This window comes from Nelumbo nucifera, chromosome 1, assembly GCF_055504915.1.
Source record: "Nelumbo nucifera cultivar China Antique chromosome 1, China Antique-T2T, whole genome shotgun sequence".
NCBI classification, from domain to species: domain Eukaryota; kingdom Viridiplantae; phylum Streptophyta; class Magnoliopsida; order Proteales; family Nelumbonaceae; genus Nelumbo; species Nelumbo nucifera.
The window spans coordinates 10784127-10805780 of record NC_142649.1 but is presented as its reverse complement, the minus strand read 5'-3'; the positions used below and the strand labels follow the sequence as shown (position 1 = coordinate 10805780).

Genomic DNA, 21654 nt, shown 5'->3' with positions numbered 1-21654 from the left:
AAATAAAAACCCTAAATCCTAATTACCAAACTACCCTAAGCAGTTTCAGTTTAGACCACCCTTAATGATAAGAAGAATTACTGCATGCAAGAAACTAGCAGAACCGGTTCAGCAATTAAACCTTTAAGCAACCCAACCAAAGTGAATTCAATCTTGGGTTGGTGAAACCCTAATTTTATGAGCAGCCTCTCTCGAGCACAACCCACTCTATCTATGAGCAATAATTCCTATATCTCTATCAGAAATTTAATCACCATAGATGCATTAAAAACAAAGAATTCGAAGGTCATCAATCCATGTATGAATAAATGCCAAACGAACCATGCAAATTATCTCTAAGATGCATTCAGTCTGTTTTGTTGATTAGATGATCTGATTACCTAAACTCTTTCTCAAGCAATTCAAGTAAACCAAGAAATAAGAACAATTCGGCCAAGATTATTCTATTAACCAAAAACCCTAATCAAGAATTCCCAAGAATAAATCATAATCAATCGGATCTGCTAAAATATTATTTACATATCAGAATTGAAGTCCATCATGGTTCGCATAAAAGAAAGAAGAAAAGAAATATTCAATAAAGAAACATCAAGAAACCCAAATCGAATCTAAGTTACCAAATTGCAGAATCAAAGAAGAAGATAACCTAAGATTTCTGCATCAATCTTCGATCTCCTCTTCAATTTGCATTCAACAACCTTTTCTCTTCTCTAGCAGTTCTTCTTCTTCTTCTTTTGTTTTGTCTTCAGGGGTCCAAACCCTAATTTCTTCTTTTTCTTTCCTTTTATACTCTTCCTTTCAGCCTCCTCCATTCTTTAAAGTCAACCACCTTTTTGGAACCTCCCTTAGTGTTGCGGTTGGGCTGTAGTTCTTAGTGGGCCAAACTACTGTTGGGCTGTTCTCCTTGATGGGCCGAACTGCTGTTCTCCCATAAGGCTTTAGTTGGGCTGCAGTTGGGCCTCTCTTCTTGGTGGCTTTAGTGCTTCCCATGGGGTTTCGGCTGGGCTTTTCTTCTTGATGAGCCGAAGTATGCTCTCTTCCCCCTAGATTGTCCCAAACTCCTAGTTTCCTGAAATTTTGCTCAAATAGGGTAAGAACAACTGCAAAACATCATTAAAACCATGTATACAACAATAAAATGGATGTGTAGCATGTGTAGCATGTGCACACATCAAACTTCCCCACACTTAAGCTTTTGCTTGTCCTCAAGCAAAGATATTACCCATAAACTAATCATTCCCAAGATTATTACCATCTACCGAATGAATTTTAGGATGATAATACATTAAGTGGTCGGGAAACCTGCATAAACATTCTGATTGATCCCCATGATTGGCCACTCTTACCACATACCTGAGAACAAAGGAAGGGAGAACGTGAGATTCATCATGCTCCAACACTCAATTCCGTTCAATATGTATAGCAGCTCATTGACTGCCATAATTAACCATCATCTTGAGCTTGGTCTCAAATCTGTCAATGCACCTAATTGAATTTCCAACTATATTTTTGTCCCTTTGAACCTCAGTCGTCACCGAATTCTTTTCTTTCTTTTTTTTTTGGTGTGAGTGCATTTTATAATCCATCTCACACGGGTCACAGGCTAGAGGCAGATAACAATACTCATATTCCTAGTTGCTAGTTTTACTATTCAACTTGGAATAGCGGACTTGGAACTGAACTCATATCATGAACCGCTAGTTTTACTATTTAGTTCATGACAGCGGAGTAATTCGGACTTTGTCCCTTTTTTCTTCTCTTTTCTCTTTTTTCTTCTGCAATTGTTGAAATTCATGCATTAACAGTTCAGATGTGCATTAATAGCTCAAATGATCATTAAGATTTCAACCAAGCACACTATACACATGAGTAAAGTTGGTGCTAGTCATGATGAAAGTCCTATTCGATTTCCTCATCCTCATGTATTGTGATAAAATTGGAAAATTCACAGGAACACATTCTAGCACTTACAGTGATTTCCCTCGACTTCATCATATTCCCCCTTGGAATTCACCTTATAAACATCAATAATCTTGAGGGAATTTCCAGTTTATGCAGTTTATCAATGAGTTATGAGATTCTGGTGTGAATAATAAATTGTGATATTTTGTATTTCTATGATCATGATCATGAGTATATGGTTTGAAAACATGCCACACCCATAAATGAATGCTTGATGGGTGTAATGTGTTCCAAAACCAAGTGAGCCATGAAATATCCACACTACTTTACACCCCATTGAGTAAATGTCCATTGATTTAGACTATGTAATACGTGGGTGGACGCGGACCCACCTAAACTCTAAATGAGATCATTCAAATTCATCATGGCCATTGATCTATAGACATGAGAAAATAGAGAATTTGTTTTGGTCTATGTTAACAATTTTCATTTGATGAGATAGCCATTTAACTCAAATGTATTTACTAAGGAGTTGTGGGGTAGGGATTTGCTACTAATAAAATGCTTTCAATACTGTCCCAATAGGCCATTAGAATTACACATTAGGAAGATCTCCCCATGACATTCAGAGTATAGATCTTCCACCAACAAAAATCCTTCAAAACACGTACAAACATGGTCTATCAACTATTTTTACACATCATTTGGTTGGGTCCACCTAGGGGTGGCAACGAGCCGAGTTTTTCATGAGCTACTCGAGCTCGGCTTGGTTTCAACCGAGCTCGAGCCCAATTTACAGGCTCAATTAATAAATGAGCCGAGCTTGAATATATATATATATATATATTTATATATATAATAAAACTATTATAATTCTTATTTTTAAGTATCAAATAAAAATATTTTTTATATATAATTTTTTATTTTTATAAAATATTTTTCCTCAAATCGAGCTTGAGCTAAACCGAGCTTGAGCTTATGAGTTTTTTACTCGAGCTAAGCTCGAGCTCAATATTCTAGCTTGAACCGAGCTCGAGCCTCATATTATTCGGTTCGGCTCAGCTCGAATCCACCCCTAGGTCCACCACAAGACCAGAATCCACTATGCATGTGATGTGTGGATGCCGATCATATTGGAACACGTTGGTCAGGATTTTTGTTGGCAGAAGATCCCAATTCATGATATTCATCAAGAGATGTTCCTAATGTGTGATTGTAATGACTTGTTGGAAGCATTTGTTGGGAGCAGATCTGAATTTGAAGTTGTGGCTAATGGGGTATTGGACAGTCACTAGGCAACTCCACAAATGATAACCAAAATGACATTTTCAATACTAAAACAAAACATTGTTTAAATGGTTGGATCACTATTAACAATTTGGAAATAGGGGTGTAATAGGTGGGTTCAGATTAAAGTATTGTTAAACTTTTGTTGAGCCAAATTCAAGGGCCCGACTCAATTTAGTGCAAAATTTTCATCTCGGATACACAAATTGATAACAAAAATGGTATGAGAAAAAATCTTATTCAATTCATTTTCAAGACTGAAAATTCTGATTGGGGTAAATTCCACACATAGGAAAATCAACAAAATAGTATATATAATGTCTATTATGTCTTAATTTTAGTATTCGTCTTAAATTTTGGCATTTTATTTGTATCTTTTTCTATGACTTGCAAATTTTGTTCATGAATTATTTCTTCCCTAAATAATTGTATTTTTTGCCAAACTTCTAAAAAATGCTTTTTTTTCCCCCAAATTTTCATTACACTTATGAATAATCCGGTGAATTACTCAAAGTGACGGTGACTTCTTTTGATTATCCACACCACATATTCTGCTCAATGTAGATCTTCTTATGTTAAGCCATCTTGTATTGGACACTTAACTATATGAGATCATAATTTTATTCATTCTTTACTATTTTTAACTTCCACCCCACATTCTCCAAAATTAAGTATAAAATGTGCTTTCTTAAGAATTAAAATCTATGGGAATATCCAAAAAGACTCTCATCCATTTTTGAGTAATAGCACAAGCCTTGGCTTGAACAAGAGAGGATAGGAACTTTTGGGATGCTTGAAACACACTCTAAAACCACCACAATCATCAGAGGGAAGGTTGGTTTAAACACTCTAATTTAAGTTCTTTTTTTTTATCTTATCTTCTTTTTCTTCTTCTTTGAAAACCACAAAGATTGACTTCATTCAATAAATCTCAAAATAACAATCATAAAGAAAAGATAAATATATGAGCTATGGGACAAAGGACTAGGTTTTTCTTAGAGCCAAGTAAAAAGGGATTGTTTGGATATAAAATGAGTCACATAATTGCCTAACCTAGGTGCAAATGAAACTATAATTGGAGGATGACAAGAGAGAAGCTGCCTACAATCAATGATAATGGAGCAAATTTTCTATGAAGGATCCAATATCAATGGATGAAATAAGCCTTAAGATTAGCAGAGCATCTCACTTAGTGATGCAAAGGGTGGGGATTTTGATTGATGGCCTAATAACTTTTGCTCCACATTGAGATTTAGATTGATGGCCTAATAACTACTCGAAAATCTATGCAAGCAACATTTGAATTCATCTATACCGAGCCATGTGAAAGAGCAATCTTATTTTTTTTTTGGTTGATAGAGCAATCCAATTTATACACCCAAAATTTTCACTAACAAAAAGAGGAAGTAGACATCAAGGCTATGGTTGGTTTGGAGGAAAAAGTAAGGAAAAGAAGGGAAAGATAGGGAAACCAATACAAGGTTGGTAAAAGTTTCCCTACCTTTCCCTTCCTTTCCTTACATTTTCCTTCAAACCTATCATAATCATTGAAATGGAATCTTTGATGGATAGAGGGTGAGATATTGGAGTTTAAAGTTGAAATATGATCTAAACGAGCTTTTTAGGGTTTCAAATTATGGTTGGATCTGATTTGATGGTCATAATGTTAGTGATGTTCGATTAGGATTATTGGATTGAGATCAGATATGTTCAACAATGGATATAGAGGATTTTAGGGTGGAATTTGGTTCCCTAGGGATTTTAGATGTTTTAGGAAAACGACATGGCTTGATTAGGTGTTTAGAGTGTGTATTAGGGTATTTAAGAAGAGATTGAGCAAAAATCAAGTGTTGAGATCATTATCATATAAAACATATTAAAGTGGGTAGGCATTTCCTCCAAGAGAAAATTGATAGTGAATAAATTTGCCTACCTTTAGTAAGATTTGAGGATCAACTTGCTGACTAGTTTACTAAAGGAGTTCAAAAGTCAAAGTTTGGTAGTAACCTAGGCAAGTTGGGCATGGTTAGACCTATTCATGGGCTGAGTCGGGTTGGGCTTTGCCTCTTTATCAACAGAAAATGTGTAGGCCCGAGCTTGAAGCCCGATCTGTATACAAAATGTCTTATTTCTATTATACTTTTATAAAATAATATTATATTAATTTAGTGATAATTTAATAAATTATTAAACTAACTTGTATTTCCTAATAGTAAATTAATATTTATTAATAATTTAAGAAACAAATATATATATTATATATTTATTACATATAACATAAGTACTTTTTTATTATTTGTAGTAGTATTGGCCTGGGCTAATTTGAGAAAGCTCGAGCCTAGCCTAAAAAATGATCGGGCCTAGTATTTAAAGCCTAGGCCTAAGCCCACGAGCTTGCAATTTTGTCCAAGCTTGAAAAAAAATAGGTTGGGCTGGGTTGGGCCGTCGGGCTACCCGTCCCATGAACAGTTTATGCATGGTAGATATCTATGCTTAGCTTGAAGGAAGTGTTGAAAATATGCAATATGTTGTAAGGGTATTTTAGGTTTTTCCCTTCTTTTGTATTTGGGCATGCTAGTAAGGTCAAACTTGTACTTTTCCTCAAATATAAAAGCAATGTTTCTGGTGTTAATAGTAACAAGACACACCATTCATATCTATTCTCTTCTTCCTCTCCATTATCTTCTTCTAGCTTCACATTCAACAATTGATATTTATCATTAACACATTGCACTTTACATATTTGCTATCTATAGTTTCAGTTCAACATTTAAGTTTTAAAAATGCGTTAGTTTAGGAGAAAATCTTATAGAATCCAATTCACCCCTATCTTGGGTTAGGTTACTTAGGCAACATATTTCTCACCATTAACAAGAATAATAAATAGTGGAGAAGATATACACAATTAAATAATTTGAATCCATCTTTCATGAAAGAAGGGCCATTCTACCCTATTATAAACCATTGAAATGTCCACTCTAAGAGCAAACACTTTTCTTTTCCCCTTTTTCTTCTTAATGCAAATATATCATTTGGTCTTGGATATTTATAAGCCCTCCCTCCCCATATATAGTCTCTATCTCCTTACTTGACATGCCAAAAGAGTAATTTAAAGAAACAATAAGACACAAGGACCAAAATAGCTTAGTGTAATAATCAGAGATAAGGTCTTGATCTCATTACAATCATAGCATTGAGAACCACCGGAATGTCAAAGACCATTGGTAATGCATCTATCTCAATGATGAATTGCAGAAAGATAAAAATACCTCTTATTGTGATCCCCTTCACAAAACTAGGCCTCCCTAGATCGTTGCCTCCAAAATAGTTCTTCTCAAGCTTGGACCTCCTCCAAAGATGTATGCAATTCCTCTAGTCTTTGCGATGTTTTCTCATAGGGAAAGAGTTGCTGAAGAGTATCAATCTCCTTCCAAAAAGCCTTCATCTAGGCAAAATATTGCCAAATATAGTCCTATTCCACCTACTATGAGATCTTACCACCTTAATCCTAGTGACCACATCACTCCGCCCACAAAACACCTTTCTAAGCATTGTTTACCACATCCTTACAAGTTGAATCATGAAGTCATATGGCTCAATTTTGAACATAGACCATATAGGTTGAGAGTCTTCACCAAAATTAAGAAGCGGATAATGGTGTGATTGGATTGTCGGCAAATGAAACACCATAGCCCTTGGAAATAATTTTTGCCATTCCACATTAACCAAAGCTTGATCCAATTGTTCAATTACATTAACTAGCCTTGTACAGTTATTTAACCAAATAACACATCTTCCACTAAAACCATTATTAATCTGATGACATCAATTTTGAGCCTTTGCCAAAGGATATCTGCTACACCCCACTCCTTTTTGACTACCCCTCTTCTCCTCTTCATGTGTAATGGCATTGAAATTGTCAATGCACAACTTGGGACACAAAAAATGCTCTGCAATTCCTTAAGGCTATGCTTGGTTTGAAGGAAAAGGTAGGGAAAGGAAGGGAAATACAGGGAAACCTATACAAGATTTGTAAAGGTTTCCCTTCCTTTTCTTTCCTTTCCCTACTTTTTCCTTCAAGCCAAACATAGCTTAAAGTAATTCCCAATCTCCAATTTAATCACATACCACCTTTCCTCCCTTCACTTGGAAAGATACCAAATCCTTCAAAACCAGCACTTGTTAGAACCATCTCACCCCTTTGCAAAGTAGCCTTAGTCTTGAGACAAAAAGAAACACAATTTTGTATCTTTATAGAGTGCTCTCAACTCTTGAACTACAGGGAGGTGCCTTGAACCTCTATAGTCCGAGCAAGGACCTTCATTGGGCACTCTAGGATTGTTGAGGGATATCTGTCAAAGCTCCATTAGAAGTGACAGTGTCACCATGCAAATCCCCTATAGCATCAATCCTATTAACATTCGCACCATCTAGCTTCCTCCCCAAAACTCCAACCACATCCTCAATCCTTGTTTTGCTATCAGAACACTCCCCCACACATGGAGTCAACTAAACAGTATAAAAGTGTGAATGTTGTGTGAAACTTTTTTTGGACTAAAATTACTCTCTATTTTTATTTGAGAAAGAGTATAAATGTCATTTATTATAGTTTTAATGTCACCTTTAATTGCTACAATAATGGCCATATTTGTGTATTTAATCCATCTCTAAATGTAAGGGTTGAAAATGTAACTTCAATTATTGCTTTCCACCTCATTTAACCCTCTCTCATTAAGTCTTATACTTGAGGTATTAAATCCCATTTTCTCTTATTAAATATTATATTTTCATATTATTCTTCGCTAACAAATGCACTAATTAGATTTATGTCAATACTTTTAACAATATAAACTCATATATTTTAAAATTGACTTGAAAACAAAAATTTTAAAATAGAAATGAATATAGAAATTTACAAAAAATGTAGAAAAAATTAGACATATCTATGATATTTTTATTAATCAAATTAGAAAAATAAGTGTATCTATAAAGTAAATGTGACATATTAGAATTATTTTTACACACAAAAATACTAAAAAAATTGAACACATCTATAATTATATATTTACACTACTATATATTAAAAATATGAATAAGATTGTGGAACTTTCTTTTGATTAAAATCAAGGTTTTAAAAACCAACCCAAAAACGAAACCGATTTGACTTTTGATTTCTAGGTCAGGGGTTCAACCGTCCAACTTGAGTGGGTCAAATCGGTAAGATGTAAAATATAATGTATCTTTTTATTTTGACCATTAAATTAGGATTAGTTAAAGTTTATCGTATATATACATTATTATGAGAGGGGGATGTGAGACTCTGAGAAGAAGAAGAAGAAGAATGAAGCATTGTCGGAGGTGGTTGTCACCATGTTCATTGGTCATTGCATAGCCATTTTACTTTGAGAAGAGGAAGAAGAAGCCGTTGACGACTATCTCCATGTTCATCATCATTGTTGCTACAACACCGTTTGCCCTCTTCTTACATCTCTCTCATCTCTCTAAATCTCTCTCAAATCCCATATCATTTGCATCATTGGTGACTTGGTGTATTTCAAATTTTAATTTAAGATTAGTGTTTAATCTCTCACCTATTGAATTGATTTTTTAATTTATTCATTGGAGTTGCAATTTTTTTTTTTGCTGTTATAGAAATGAGAAAACTAAAAATCCAAATAAAAAAACTAAAAACCCTAACTAATTTTGGCCATCGGGAATAATTGAACAAGATTATGAGATATGAAAGTTTTTTTTTATTTTTTCTATTTTAAAATAAATAAAAAAAATTGAAATTAGTTTAAAAAGAAACATGAGATTCGTTAACTGGGTCGAACATTGTAATGGTTAAACCATATGGGTCAATAATTTTCTAACCATTTCAACAGCTTTTTGTAAAATAGTGGTTCAGGGCCAAAATGGAACCAATAACTTGACCAATTCCTGGGCCAAAATGGTTCGATTGTTCGGTTTGGTCAAGTTTTTAAAGCAGTGACTAAAATACTCATTTTTTTAATTTAGTCTCTATTTAATTGTAAGGTTTAAATTATAAATTGAACTACTACTTTTCGCCTCATTCCCACTATTTAAATCTTACATTTTTTTTGATAAATGAACAAAAGAAAAAAGATACAACAAAAAGATAAAACAGTACAAAAAGAAGAATATAGCCAAGCAGGTAGGCATGCCAATGATACTCGAAACTTCACAATTCGATCTGATTATCACATATTTGGATGAGGTGTTTATGTAATTGGATTTGAATTTTACAATCTGCATATGATTAATAATTAAAAACAAAAAATAAAAATACATAAAGTTTATAGAAAATTTCGGACATATTATTATTATAATTATCATCATCTAGAATCGTCACGTGCAAAGCACATGCACATTTACTAGTTTTTTTCAAAGGGTTGATGTGATTACAATCGACTAATCCTTATCTGAACCTAGAGCTACATCAACACAGTCAAGTGTCCATAGAACCTCTTATACGACCACAATTAATGTCAATTGACACACATCTCATACAAATTGCAATAACCCAATAGTGGTAGTCGCTCATATTTGATAAGATCCCATAAAGGAGTACTATTTGATCGATTTGCTCGAATCTTCTGCGCAAGGTACCAATTGTTTGGTTGGTTGGTAAGGCCTCTTGTTGGTTGTAGCCAAGGCCTGAGATTGAATCCCGCTTGCACTAGGGTTGTAGGTTCATGGATTGGGGATGGGCTACCCATGGTTGTTGATCAATTTCAACTCTAGTTGGCACATGGCTAATCCAACATTTTTATGTTTGAAAATTTAAACAAATTCAAAGTGAGCTTGTTTAGATTCTTTTATTGGAACCAAAATGCCTTTGAAAGCTCTCGTAGGAACAAGTTATAGAGTATATATCGATCAAAGAGAAAAAGTGTCTATACATTGATTTTAACGAAAAAAAATTTGACCTAGGGCCAAAGATTGATTTCTTTGAAGATTAAAATAATCTTCAGATCTTTGATTTTATTCACGTTTAAAGAGTTGTTAGATGCTAAGATCTTAAATGCAATAATTGTCATATGCAAATCTATTACATAAAAGTATTTTTTTGGAATTTAATTTCTATAAAAGCATTTTTTTAAATTTAATTGGAGGGATTTTCTTGTCATTATACATTTTCATCTGTATTTAGTGCTATATTATTTTTCAATTTAACATGAATTACAATTTTTAGGCTAAACTAATTTTTGTTTAAAAAGGATGAAAATAATAATTAAATATTTTATATTTAAAATCATGCACGCCCATTTTGTAAAAAAAAAACAGTCTAAAGGAGTCCACACCTATTTTTGAATTTCAGGGAAAGTTTCAACTAATTTCAAAAAATATAGGGAAAATTTGAGCAAATTTCCCCAAATAAAAATCAGATATAGCTGCGCCGTTCTCAGGACGGGAGTCATTTAGCCAGTTGGGGAGAGAGAGAGAGAGAGAGAGAGAGAGGGGGGGGGGGGGAAATCTAGCGAGGGGCATTTCGCTACTTTCCCGAGTTTTGAGCCGAGCCAACCATGGCCATGGGGGATTGATTGTGGGCTGAGGAAAGAAAGGGAAAGGGCGGGGGGGAATTAGAGAGAAACGCAGAGTCGCAGAGAGGGAAGACGGTGTTAATCATTGTAGTGGGCCTGGGAGCCTTACGCAGGGGTGGGACCCTTTTAAAGCAGAAGGCTTTTGTGTGGTGTGGTGCGGTCACACTCGTTTTTTTTTCTCGATTTCCTTTTTAGTTTTCTTCTTTTTAGATTTCTAATTCGTTAATTTTCAATCATTCTCTCTCTCTCTCTCTGTCTATATCTATCAGAGTTGATATTTTTCAATATTCTTTTGTAAATTTTCAATCGTAGTCTCCTCCTCCTCCTCTCTCGTTCTGAGAAAGAAAAAAGGAGAAAAAAAGGATACCTTTTTCATTCTCAATTCTGGGGTTCTGACCATTTGTAGTTTCCTCCTCTCCTCTGCGTCTTTACTCCTTTGCTGAACCAGGTCTGTTGCTTCTCCCTTTTGCGCCAATTGGGCTGCATATTCTTTTATAATTTCTCCAATTTTTCGGGTTTTGTTTTATTTACTGTAGACAAAAATACAAAATCTGCCTCTGTTATTTATTTTTGTGGTTTTCTTTTTTCTTTTAATGGCCTCTGTACATCTGTTTAAGTGAAATTTCTTGGGTTCTTTTGGTTGCTGGTGGATCTCTGATTTTTCAGGGCATTTCTGTGGATTTGATCATGTTGTCTTTTTAGGGCTTCTACTGTTGGAACCGACGGTTTGAGGGTTTCTCTTTGTTTCTCTCTTCTTGGGGGAGTTTGGGGTATTGGGAATCGGGTTTCTGGGACTGGTAAAGAGGGGGATTGCAGTTCTCTTTCATGGGTTTCATTGTCTGATGGCTACTATAGAGAGTTGAATCATAAGAGAGAAGAGGGGAATTGTGTGTTGCTCATATAACAATTTATCTTCCTCCTTTTCCCCATATTTCGGTGTTGAGTTTCGACCTTCGAGTTCATCTGTCTTTGGTCTTCTTTTCCCCCCCTCAAGGTTGGAATTTCTTTGAGTGACGGTAAACCAGGGAAAGGTTGGAATTTCTTCTCTGCATCAGGCATTTCGGTGTTGAGATAATTGAGAGTCACAAAGGGGATTCATTTGCTTCATTATCTTGTCATTCGAGGCGTCTGGTGTTCTTACTTATGACGGGATATCCTTGTCTTATTTGGAGAAATTGAGCAGTTGGGCTACTTTGCTTGGTTCCAAAATATCCATTTTGGAACTACAGTAATTGGTGGGGGAGGATGGAGGAGGAGATCGTTCCTTCGGAACAAAGTGAGCTTTTGCATTTTGTGAATGGAAGCAATTCTGAAGATCCCTTATGTGCAGAAATGGAAACTGATGGAAATGGAATTGGAAATGCTAAAGATGATGGAGAGTTATTCTCATCTGAAAAAGGTGAGGGAAGTAATGTTGTTTTCTCACGGGAAGCACCTCTGATGAACAAAGATCCCAGAATGTCCGGTGGCTGTAGTTGCAGTGTCAGGAAACCCAAGTCAAGGACATCTGCAGCAGATTTTGATATCTACAAAAAGGATAAAAACGGGCATGACAAGAAGTTCAGTAGACAAGACAGGATTGAGTTGGGCAGAATGTTTCAGAGTGCACTAAACTCTCATGACTGGGAGCTTGCAGAGAGTCTGATTCTGTTAGCAGACCCCCAAACTCTTAATGATGCATTGTGTATAACGTTGGATTCCATCTGGTTCTTGAGCACTCAACAGGAGTTACATGGCATAACAGGTTTGATCAAGAAGATCATTGCCAATGGTGCTTATGACTTCACAAGAGCAGCTCTGAGGACTTCATTTCTTGCATCCTGTGTCTCTGCCTGTCAGAGCCGGACAATGAGTTTAGCAGATACGGTGACTATCATGGCCCAAAGGTAAAACTTATTTTATTTGCAATTCAGATAATATATCTCTTGGCTGCGAATTATAATATCACAATACCATTTGAATTCTTTGTTTTAGTTGATAAATAACAATGCTTGTTGAAACATAAGTATTTAAGAGGATCAAAGGACAAAGATACAAAACAATCTCCAGAGCTGTAGGCAGGTATCAACAAACAAAGATATGTTTATGCTTCTTCTCTAGTCAAGGAGTTGATTCTATTATCATCATCTATTAATTATTAGGGCTGGTGGCAGGTCCATGTGCCTCTTTACTCACACGGTCACACTCAAGTAATTATTATATTAGCAGAATTCCTTTTAAAATTTAGTCCAATAAATATTTGAGATTGAAGTTCAAATGCTTCCATCAGCATTAAAATTTCCACCTTATTTCCATACTTAAATCATAGTAGATGGGGAATTCAGAATTAAGTTTTTCTATTTGCATAGATAAAATTTCCAGTTAAGCTTCTATTTGAAGTTGAATTTTGGAGATCCTATAGTTGCTTTCGAGGTTTCCTCTTTGTTTTTCCTTTCTGAAAATTCTTCTTTATAAGCAAATCTTGAACTGAAGTTTCCAGCTGCTGATTTGGGCACATTCCATTTTGGTAGTTAAGCTGGTTGGAACCTATTTTAGATAATAAATAATCATTGCAGATGGAATTTTTAGTTTTCATCTCTAACTTTAATCATATGCTTTTTCTCCATCTAGTATCTAATATTATCCAACAGAATGTGCATTTTATTATACTATCTTTTTTACTTTTTTTTTATCAAACTCATCCACTTATGGAATCTGTTTGAAACCTTACCTTTCTAACATGAACATTGAAGATGTGAAATGTTAAAACATTCCAGTCATACCATTTCCTTCTAAATGTTGGGGGGAAAAGGAATGGAAGCTTTTCAATCAAAAAGAGTGGAATCGACCATCGCAATATAAAACCTGTTGAAGCCACAGTTATGAAGATTAATTCCATGAGATAGGAATCAAGTTCTTATTTTGCAATTATGTGAAACTATAAATGACATGGTGTGCCTATTACCTATTTATATGCGATAAACATTTAAATTACAAGCACATGTTGTGTTATCATGTCATTCCCTTGGCTGTGTTTAAATTATGGTGGACATGGAAACACATGATGGAAACAATTCAAAATTAGTTACTTTTAAGATTTTGCAATTGGGAAAATCTATGATGCAGAAAAGATATGGTATGGGAAGAGTTTTGACCAATCAAAACCCACCCATGAATTTTGATAAATAATACCTAATTGGCTATCACGTTTATGATTCCAGTTGACTGGTCAGAAGTTTTTCAGATATCATATTTTTTCCATATCATAGTCGAACCCTTTGCAATTTGTCTTGAGGAAGGAAACTAAAGAAAACCCAAAGAGAAATGGTTTTTTAGTTGTATCTTTCTCTACTTTAGTGAATTCTGTCGTTTTTTTTGGGGGGGGGGTAGTAATTTTAGACCCTTTATTTTGTGGTAATACATTTCTACTCCAAAAATCCAAACATAACATTATTGACTTAGAGGGAATCCAAAAGTTTTTTCCCTTTTCTTAATCATTGATTTTTTTTGGTGAATGTACTGTAGTTGGTTGTGATGTGTTTCTTTTATTCTAGTTAGTATGCAGATTTTCAATTGACACAATAGATGAACGGATTTATTTTACCTTTGCTTCTTTATCAGGTTACATGAGCGCCTTCAAGAATGCAATGGGGATGAGGTTTTGAAGGCAGAAGCTGGTGCTAAAGTCCAGAAATTTACAGAATGGGCCCTGAAATGCATAGGTTTCCATTCCCGTTGTCAGGGGAGTAGGGATAGAGTAAGTCATGGTTCAGCCGTTGAGATCCAACTTCAGTTGTCAGCATTCAAGACATTTCTAGATCTTGCTGGTAACCAGCTTACTGGGAAGGACTTCACTGAGGCCTTTGATGCGGCTTGCTTTCCCCTCACCCTCTTCTCTAGTTCTTTTGATCCTGGTTGGGCATCTGGACTTTCGGTTACTGCAATCCAAGGGTTGCTAGGAATGTTGGTAGAAGGCGGTGCAGACAATGTCAACCAGTGCTTTCTTGAAGCCTCACGTTTTGGGAGCACCGAGCTTGTCCGCATCTTACTGCAGGTATCCTAATTGTTTACGTTGTGGGATAGTTTTTGGTTGTGTTCTAATTATCTACCTTCTGGTAATTTATGCATACATAATGATTTTGGAAAGTGAACTTACTCCTGTGCAAAGGTTTAATGTCATGTAAGTTGGTAAAAAATTGACAAAAAGTGGAAATATTTGGTGCCATTAGTGCATCATTGGTACAGAAGCCATGCCCTTCTTTTTAATTGTTAATACCAGATATGTACGTGTTTATATTGGACCTGCCATTAAGTTTGTATTGTTTAGAAGGTTTGCCAGATAAGACAACCTTAACTCAACTCAATTAGGCCTTGTCCTGACTATATGGGGTCAGCTACATGAATTCTGTTTTTCCATTCTTCTCTGTTTAGTGCCATGCCCATTGTTAAACTATGAGCTCTTAAAACAGCCAGATCAGATGACCTGAATCACCTAATCTATCTCATTCTGTATACTGTTGGAAACAATACAGTTAACAAGTCTAGAAATTTATCCAGTCAAGGGATTGCTTTAGCTCACCTTTTTCTTGTATGAGCCCAATTAATGCAAATACAAAGTTAAGGTAAAAATAAGAAATAGCAAAAGATCTCCATATACAGTTACAGCTGGCTTCCCCCATTTCTGGATCCCTAACATAAGAGTGACACAGGTTTTTTCTTTTAAAGGTAAGGTATAATCTTTTAAAATAAAAAGTATACAAGGTTCTATGTAGAAAACAATTTTATGACCCAGAGTCCTGTTACAAGCTATCAAATTTTACTTGACCTTTTTCAAAAAATAAAAGAAAGAGAAAAAACAACCTTACTGTGGCGCGTTAAAGTTCTGTTGCTAAACAAAACATATCCGGCAGAGCTGTACCAAAGTCACACTCCATGTAGAAATTAATATCAAAATTCATAAGTTGTACCAGTGATTTAAAAGGCATGAGTGTGCCTAAGCACACAGGTGAGGTGAATTTTAGGGTATGTGCCTTGCCTAGGTCCCAGGCACAGCACTTTCAGAAAGTTCTCACCTGGTGTGCCTTGCACTTCAGCCTAGGTATGCACCTTTCGAAAAATTGTTCATTTTTTTCCTGTTGCCTAGCATCTGCCTCCAGACCCCGACCAAGCCCCTCGAGGCAAAGATTTTTAATTTTTAAAAACTCCATATTTGTTAATGTTGCTCATTCATTCATTTTAATAAAAAAGATATTTTTAAAAGACGCTTAAAGTTATAAAAATCTTTTTTTAATAGGGATTAAGAATTGAAGATCCTGATATGGACTTGTTTGGGCTTTGCCTTGAGGGGCTTGGTACAAAGGCAGCTTGTAGAATCAGGAATACATAATGTTTAGCATCACATTAGCTATTTGAAGTAATGCAATTGGGAAAAAAATAAAGAGATTAAGAGTTTACATTCTTGAATATGTTTTATATGTTATGTTTGATTTTATTTTTAAATTTTCATTTTAAATATGTTTTATATGTTATGTTTATGTATTTTAATTTGAGATAATGTGATTTTTTTAAACATTTATTTTCAAGTTTAAGTTTATATTTTTAATTAATATTGTGTTTAATATTTTTAATGTTTTGTATTTTTTGAAATTTTTTACCATTTTTTTGCATTTTGCACCTTGCTTCAAAAAGGCACATGCCTCACCTTGGGCCTCACGCTTCGGATGCAAAATGGCCCTTGCAATTTTTTTTTTTTTTTTTTTTTGCGCCTTGTGCTTTTAAAACACTGAGTTGTACTCATTTCAGTATTTCTCTAGAACTCTTACGTTGTGTTTGGTTGTCAAGAAAATGAAAGATATGGAAAAAATCTTAAAGAAGGGAGACCAAACCAGAAAAGAAAGTTAAGATAAAATAGCAGAACAAGGGGTGGGGACAGTCAAATGTTCTGAGCACAGTTGTAAGAAAGAATGAATGGGGAGATAAAAACTCCTTTTTCTCTCCAATGGGTGAATGCATGTTTTTACATTAAAATTGCTGTTAATAAAATGGTTGGTTATTGATAAAAATGTTCAGATAAAACTGGCTTTTTCTTTCCTAAAAAGCAGAGAGAGTGGAGAAACAGGAGACCATTGGAGAGCAAGAGGATGCAAAACTGGTTCTATCTGAAAGGAGTCTTTCTTTTCTTTTCTGTTATCTCGTTTTCTTCATGATCAAACATGGTGTTACCATTTGTTCTCATAGAAGACCAATATACTTACTCCCTTTTACAGTGCTCCTATGGTTATAGGGAAAATACAAAGCATCTCCTAGATCTAAGTATCTTTCATGAAGAGTAAAATAAATGTGATAGAATTCTCCATATCTAGGATGGTACAGACAAGTAAATAAGATCTTGAAAAAGCCAATACTTTTTTTTTCTAGATAAACTAGACTAGTTTCTTAACACAAGACAAGGACTTCTTTTCCAAGACAACTATGGTGGATATTTAATTTTTTTTTGAATAAATTGGTATTTTCCATGTAATATGAAGATAAGTAATTTGAGAAAGCTTTTTGGGCTACTCTACTTTGCAAGGGCAAAGGGGACATTGAGATGGGCTGGATGCCCTGCAGAATGAGTAGGAATACTAGGTTTTAAACCATATTTTATTTGTTTTTAAATATCTCCTTCAATCATATAGATCTACATCAAGATATGGAGATATGAGTAGGATATGAAAAATACCTGTAACTTTCAAAAGCACAAAATGTAAAGAAGAGCCAAGCATCTTGATGGAACCACTCAAAATGATTATGACTGTAGTTTTTATTCCCCATTGTGGAATGCCAGATAAGATTGAGGAAAAAGGATCTATGAGCTCAAGATTGATAATGGAGATCTCTATTCCTTCCTTTTATTCTGGAATATATGTGCACAATCTATCCATTCTCTGGAACTGCATGAAAGGGACCAAAACCTAACCAGAAAATAATGAAATGTTATTTTTGTTTTTTCCAACTCCATGAATTGATTGTATATGAGAGAATCCCACCTCATATTGTCCGTTTAGGCTTCGCAAACCTAAGTTGACTTTTGGATGAAGGCTTTCTTTTCATTGTCAATTTCTAAAACCATTTTTCATGTGGGAGCTTTTCTTGGAGACAAACCATCTTTGCCCTGTGCAAGGGTAATACCAGTGGGATAGGGGGTCTGGCCAGCATATATCTAAGTGATGCTTGGCATAATGTATATAAAAAATTCTTTTATTTGAATTAGTAAAGCTTAACAGTTACTAATCGTAAAAATGAGGCTTGATTCAGGTGTAATGGATAAACCAATTTGCATTAGTTGGCCTTTATAACCTGCAGGATCAGCAAACCTTCTCTTTGGAAGATTCCAGTATGAAAACAAAGAGCTCCTTTAAGTAATCCCTGGGTTTTTTGTTTTATATTTTGTTGTAGTTGCTAGATGCTTTGTTTATACACTTGATTCAAGTATTCTTGATTGGTTTTTAATCTACCAAAGTAGTGTTTGGAGAAAGAGTGGAATGTCTATACTCGGTTTTTTGGTTTAACAACCTCTTGTTGTAACTCTTTTAATTTTTAATTAATGACTTCTTCTCTTTGTTGCTGATCAGAAAAAAAAGGTAGTGTTTGGTATTGTGTTATTTTTTGTGTTTCATTTGGTTCCAGAACGCACCATAACATCTGGGTGTTCTTTTAAGCCATTTTTGGTTCTGGAACCAGGATACGTGTTCTGGAACTCAAAAATATTGTAGGCTTTTGAATAAACTTATTTCTTGTGTTCCCAATACCACACTGCTCTAGCTTTTGAAACACGCCACATTACAACATGCAGAGCACTATCTGGGTATGGTGTGTTGTCAAAATATGTTGTTTCAACCAAACCACAGTGGGCCCAGTGGTTTGAAACACAACACACCTAGTACAGAAAACTCTCTAAATTATATTCTTGAACCACGTTAGACATTAATTTTCTCTATTTCTAGTGGGCAATACTTGGTAAATTATCCAACTTATACACTGTAGACGCAGATACATGAAAAGACACAAGGCAAATAGCTGGGTGTACAAGTCAGTTGTGGTGCACCAAGAATGCTTTCTGATAGGGTTCTTCATCTCAAGTGTGTTTTGCCATAGCTGTGTTCTATGCTTTATCCCCCCCACCCCACCCAAAACACGCACAAGCAAAAAGAGAATAAAAGGAAAAAAGTGAGGAAAGAAGAGGAAAAGCTCTGATAACTATTTGCTGCATTTCACATAACTATTTGCTGCCTTGCTTATAATAAATTGCTTGATATGCATTGGGTAACTGGGCAATGGGGTGGGTTAATCAGGTAACCTACTCTACCTCTAGCGGGAAAGTATGACTTAGATTGATGCCTTGGGCATTTTGTATCTCACTGTCTTGTGCCTCACTGCATGCCCTGGTTAACTCTATTCATGCCTTCATGGGATGGGTCGCCCAACCCATACCAAATATGACCTATTGACATCCCTTGTTCAGTGAATCTTGGGGAACCCAGGCCAATATCTAAGGTATAGTAACTATAGTTATCACTATATGAACAACACTGACATGTGTAAGTTTGGCAAAATCTGTTTTTTCTCATATTTTTTACAGTTGAATGTGAACTTTTGAAGGGGGTACATCAATCATCATGCAGTGCTGACTTGGTTTCTTTTTCTTTCCTATCGCAATTTTTCTATCTTGGATTGGTCTGTTTTAGATAGCCCAAAGAAACAGCTTGGATGTGGATGTTGACTTGGCTCTGGGCTTTGCTTCACACTACTGCAAGATAGGAACCATGGAGTGTCTTGTTGAAGAGGGTAATGCTATTGCTTTTTTGGGCCCTTTGATGAGAGCTGCAGAGAGAGGATGCATGCAGGTTGTACAATGGTTTGTCCAAAGAGGATGCCGGGACATGGAGCTTTGCCTTGCACTGACTGCAGCCACCTCCAGCAGTCAAGTAGGAATTGCTGCATACCTTCTTCCTCATGTTCCCCAGCATGTCCTTGCTGCCCTCAGCATTGAGATTCTTAAAGCTGCTGGGGAGCGAAGTGGCGGGTCACTTGATGGTGTTGCTTTCCTCCTCCGTTCTGACTTCCTGGGTGACCCAGCTGCAACCTATGCTGTTGCGGACAACATTGCAAGGTCAGAAGATGAAGCTGTCGCTCCAGATCTGAAGGCCTTCCTGCGGGAACATTGGTCGGAGGCAGCATTCTTGGATGGGTTGAGATGTGAGCAAGATCACTATGTGAATGTGATGAGGATCTTGAACTGGGGTGGGTCTCCCATGTGTCTGAGAGATCTCCCGGGCCCGCTGAAGGTAGCCATTACATACTTGCCACTGTACAGGGAGTGTTTGAAGGCAGGTGGGCGTTTGTTTTCACAGCGGTTAAGGGGCCAACTTTTGGAAGCTGCAAGGAGGCTGGGTGGTGGGCCGGTGGATGAGGCAAGTCAGGGAAGAGAACTCCTGGCTGTTTTGGAGCATCATCTACCCCCATTTTTGCTTGCTGCGCCAAATGTTGCTTGATACATGAATTTATTCATCAATTTTCGCTTCTTTTCCAATATATATCTCAATAAAAATCGTATTAATATTTAGAAGGGTTTTAATGTGACAATCTGGCAAGCTGTCTGATTCTTCTGGTCATGTGATTAGCTGTTATCTTCATCTCTACATCTGTTTCTATATCTTATTATTATATATGGCTATTTTTGTATGTGTAACTATCACTATACTGTTCTTTTTTGAGTGTCTTTTTCTTTTTTCTTGTCAAAAAAAAAAAAAAATACTATTACTATACAATACAAGTAAGTCTATATATAGATATATTATAGTTATGACGTATTAAGGGTTTCTTGATTTTCTTTTTTGGGAATAAAGAGAATGGGAAATTTATGGCTCGCTCTCCTTAAAAAGTTTTATTGTTTTTTTCGAATGTATTATCCCAAGCCCCCACTTATGTTACATTACCCCCTTGCATTGTAATAGATTCCCTTATTTGTTACTGTTCCTAGTTATATAAATCTATAAATTTATGAGGTGGGGGAATCTATAGAACCCCCAAAGAAAAAAGAATAGTACGTAGGTCTGAAAGCATTCCACTAGGCGTATGTACATTTATATGACAATCTTTTTTTTTAGTGATATGTTTGTTTCGATATAAGGTTAGAAAGGACTTAATCTTGAGCTGATTTAGCATCACAAGGTCCGTATTTTTGCAGCCAAAAAAACACCCATCACCCTCTAATGGGTCTTTTCGGGAGGATTTCAGCTTTGATTGAGCTGCTTTGGATAAGCTATTAAAGAAGTCTCATGGGAAAGAGAATTTTATTTGGTTGAATGATAGTGTATTTGGGCTTTTTGGGTTTTTCACCAAATATAGCTTCTAGGTTGTCTGTATGGAGCCCACCTGGCAGAGCCTCGAGTAAAAGTGTAATGGGTTGGGCCGGGCTGGCACAACCCACTTTTGTGGGCTGCTGTTTTAAGCAAATTGAAAAAGAATAAAAAAATTAAATAAATTAACAAGATAGACAACAAATTCAAAAAAGTCTTAGAATTTTATTCATATTTGATGTATACAATTGTTTATATGAAATAATGAATTAAAATTAAAAAAATTACAATAAATTTGAATTAGTATAATAAACTTGAAAGGGCTGGGTTGCACCGTGTTGGCATGATTCCTCACAGGTTGCATGCCGTCACGATTGGCGGGCCATAAACCCTTGGCCCAGCCTGGCTTCGGGGGTCATCCTGTGCCAGGCACGGCCTGTCACCATAGCTGGTGGGAGGCACGGGGCTCCGGGGTCATTCTGTGCCAGGCATGGCCTGTAACCATAGCTAGTGGGTGGCACAACACATTTCACACCTCTAGCCTTGAGTCATTGTGTGACGAGCTCACTGCCCCACAGTTC

The 21654-nt window shown here is 35.8% G+C and overlaps 1 protein-coding gene across 2 annotated transcripts; it reads left to right on the top strand.

The window, feature by feature from the left end:
* Positions 1-10910: 10910 nt before the first annotated feature.
* LOC104612207 (ankyrin repeat protein SKIP35) lies at positions 10911-20357 on the top strand. Of its 2 annotated transcripts, none has more exons than XM_010279554.3 (4): positions 10911-11202; positions 11457-12640; positions 14355-14787; positions 19460-20357. In XM_010279554.3, the coding sequence occupies exons 2-4, from the start codon at positions 12000-12002 to the stop codon at positions 20264-20266; spliced, it is 1881 nt and encodes a 626-aa protein (XP_010277856.1). In that variant the 5' UTR covers positions 10911-11202; positions 11457-11999; the 3' UTR covers positions 20267-20357. The 2 variants fall into 2 exon arrangements, with proteins under 2 accessions (XP_010277856.1, XP_010277855.1); XM_010279553.3 differs by having other exon boundaries at positions 11421-12640.
* The last annotated feature ends 1297 nt before the right edge of the window (positions 20358-21654 follow it).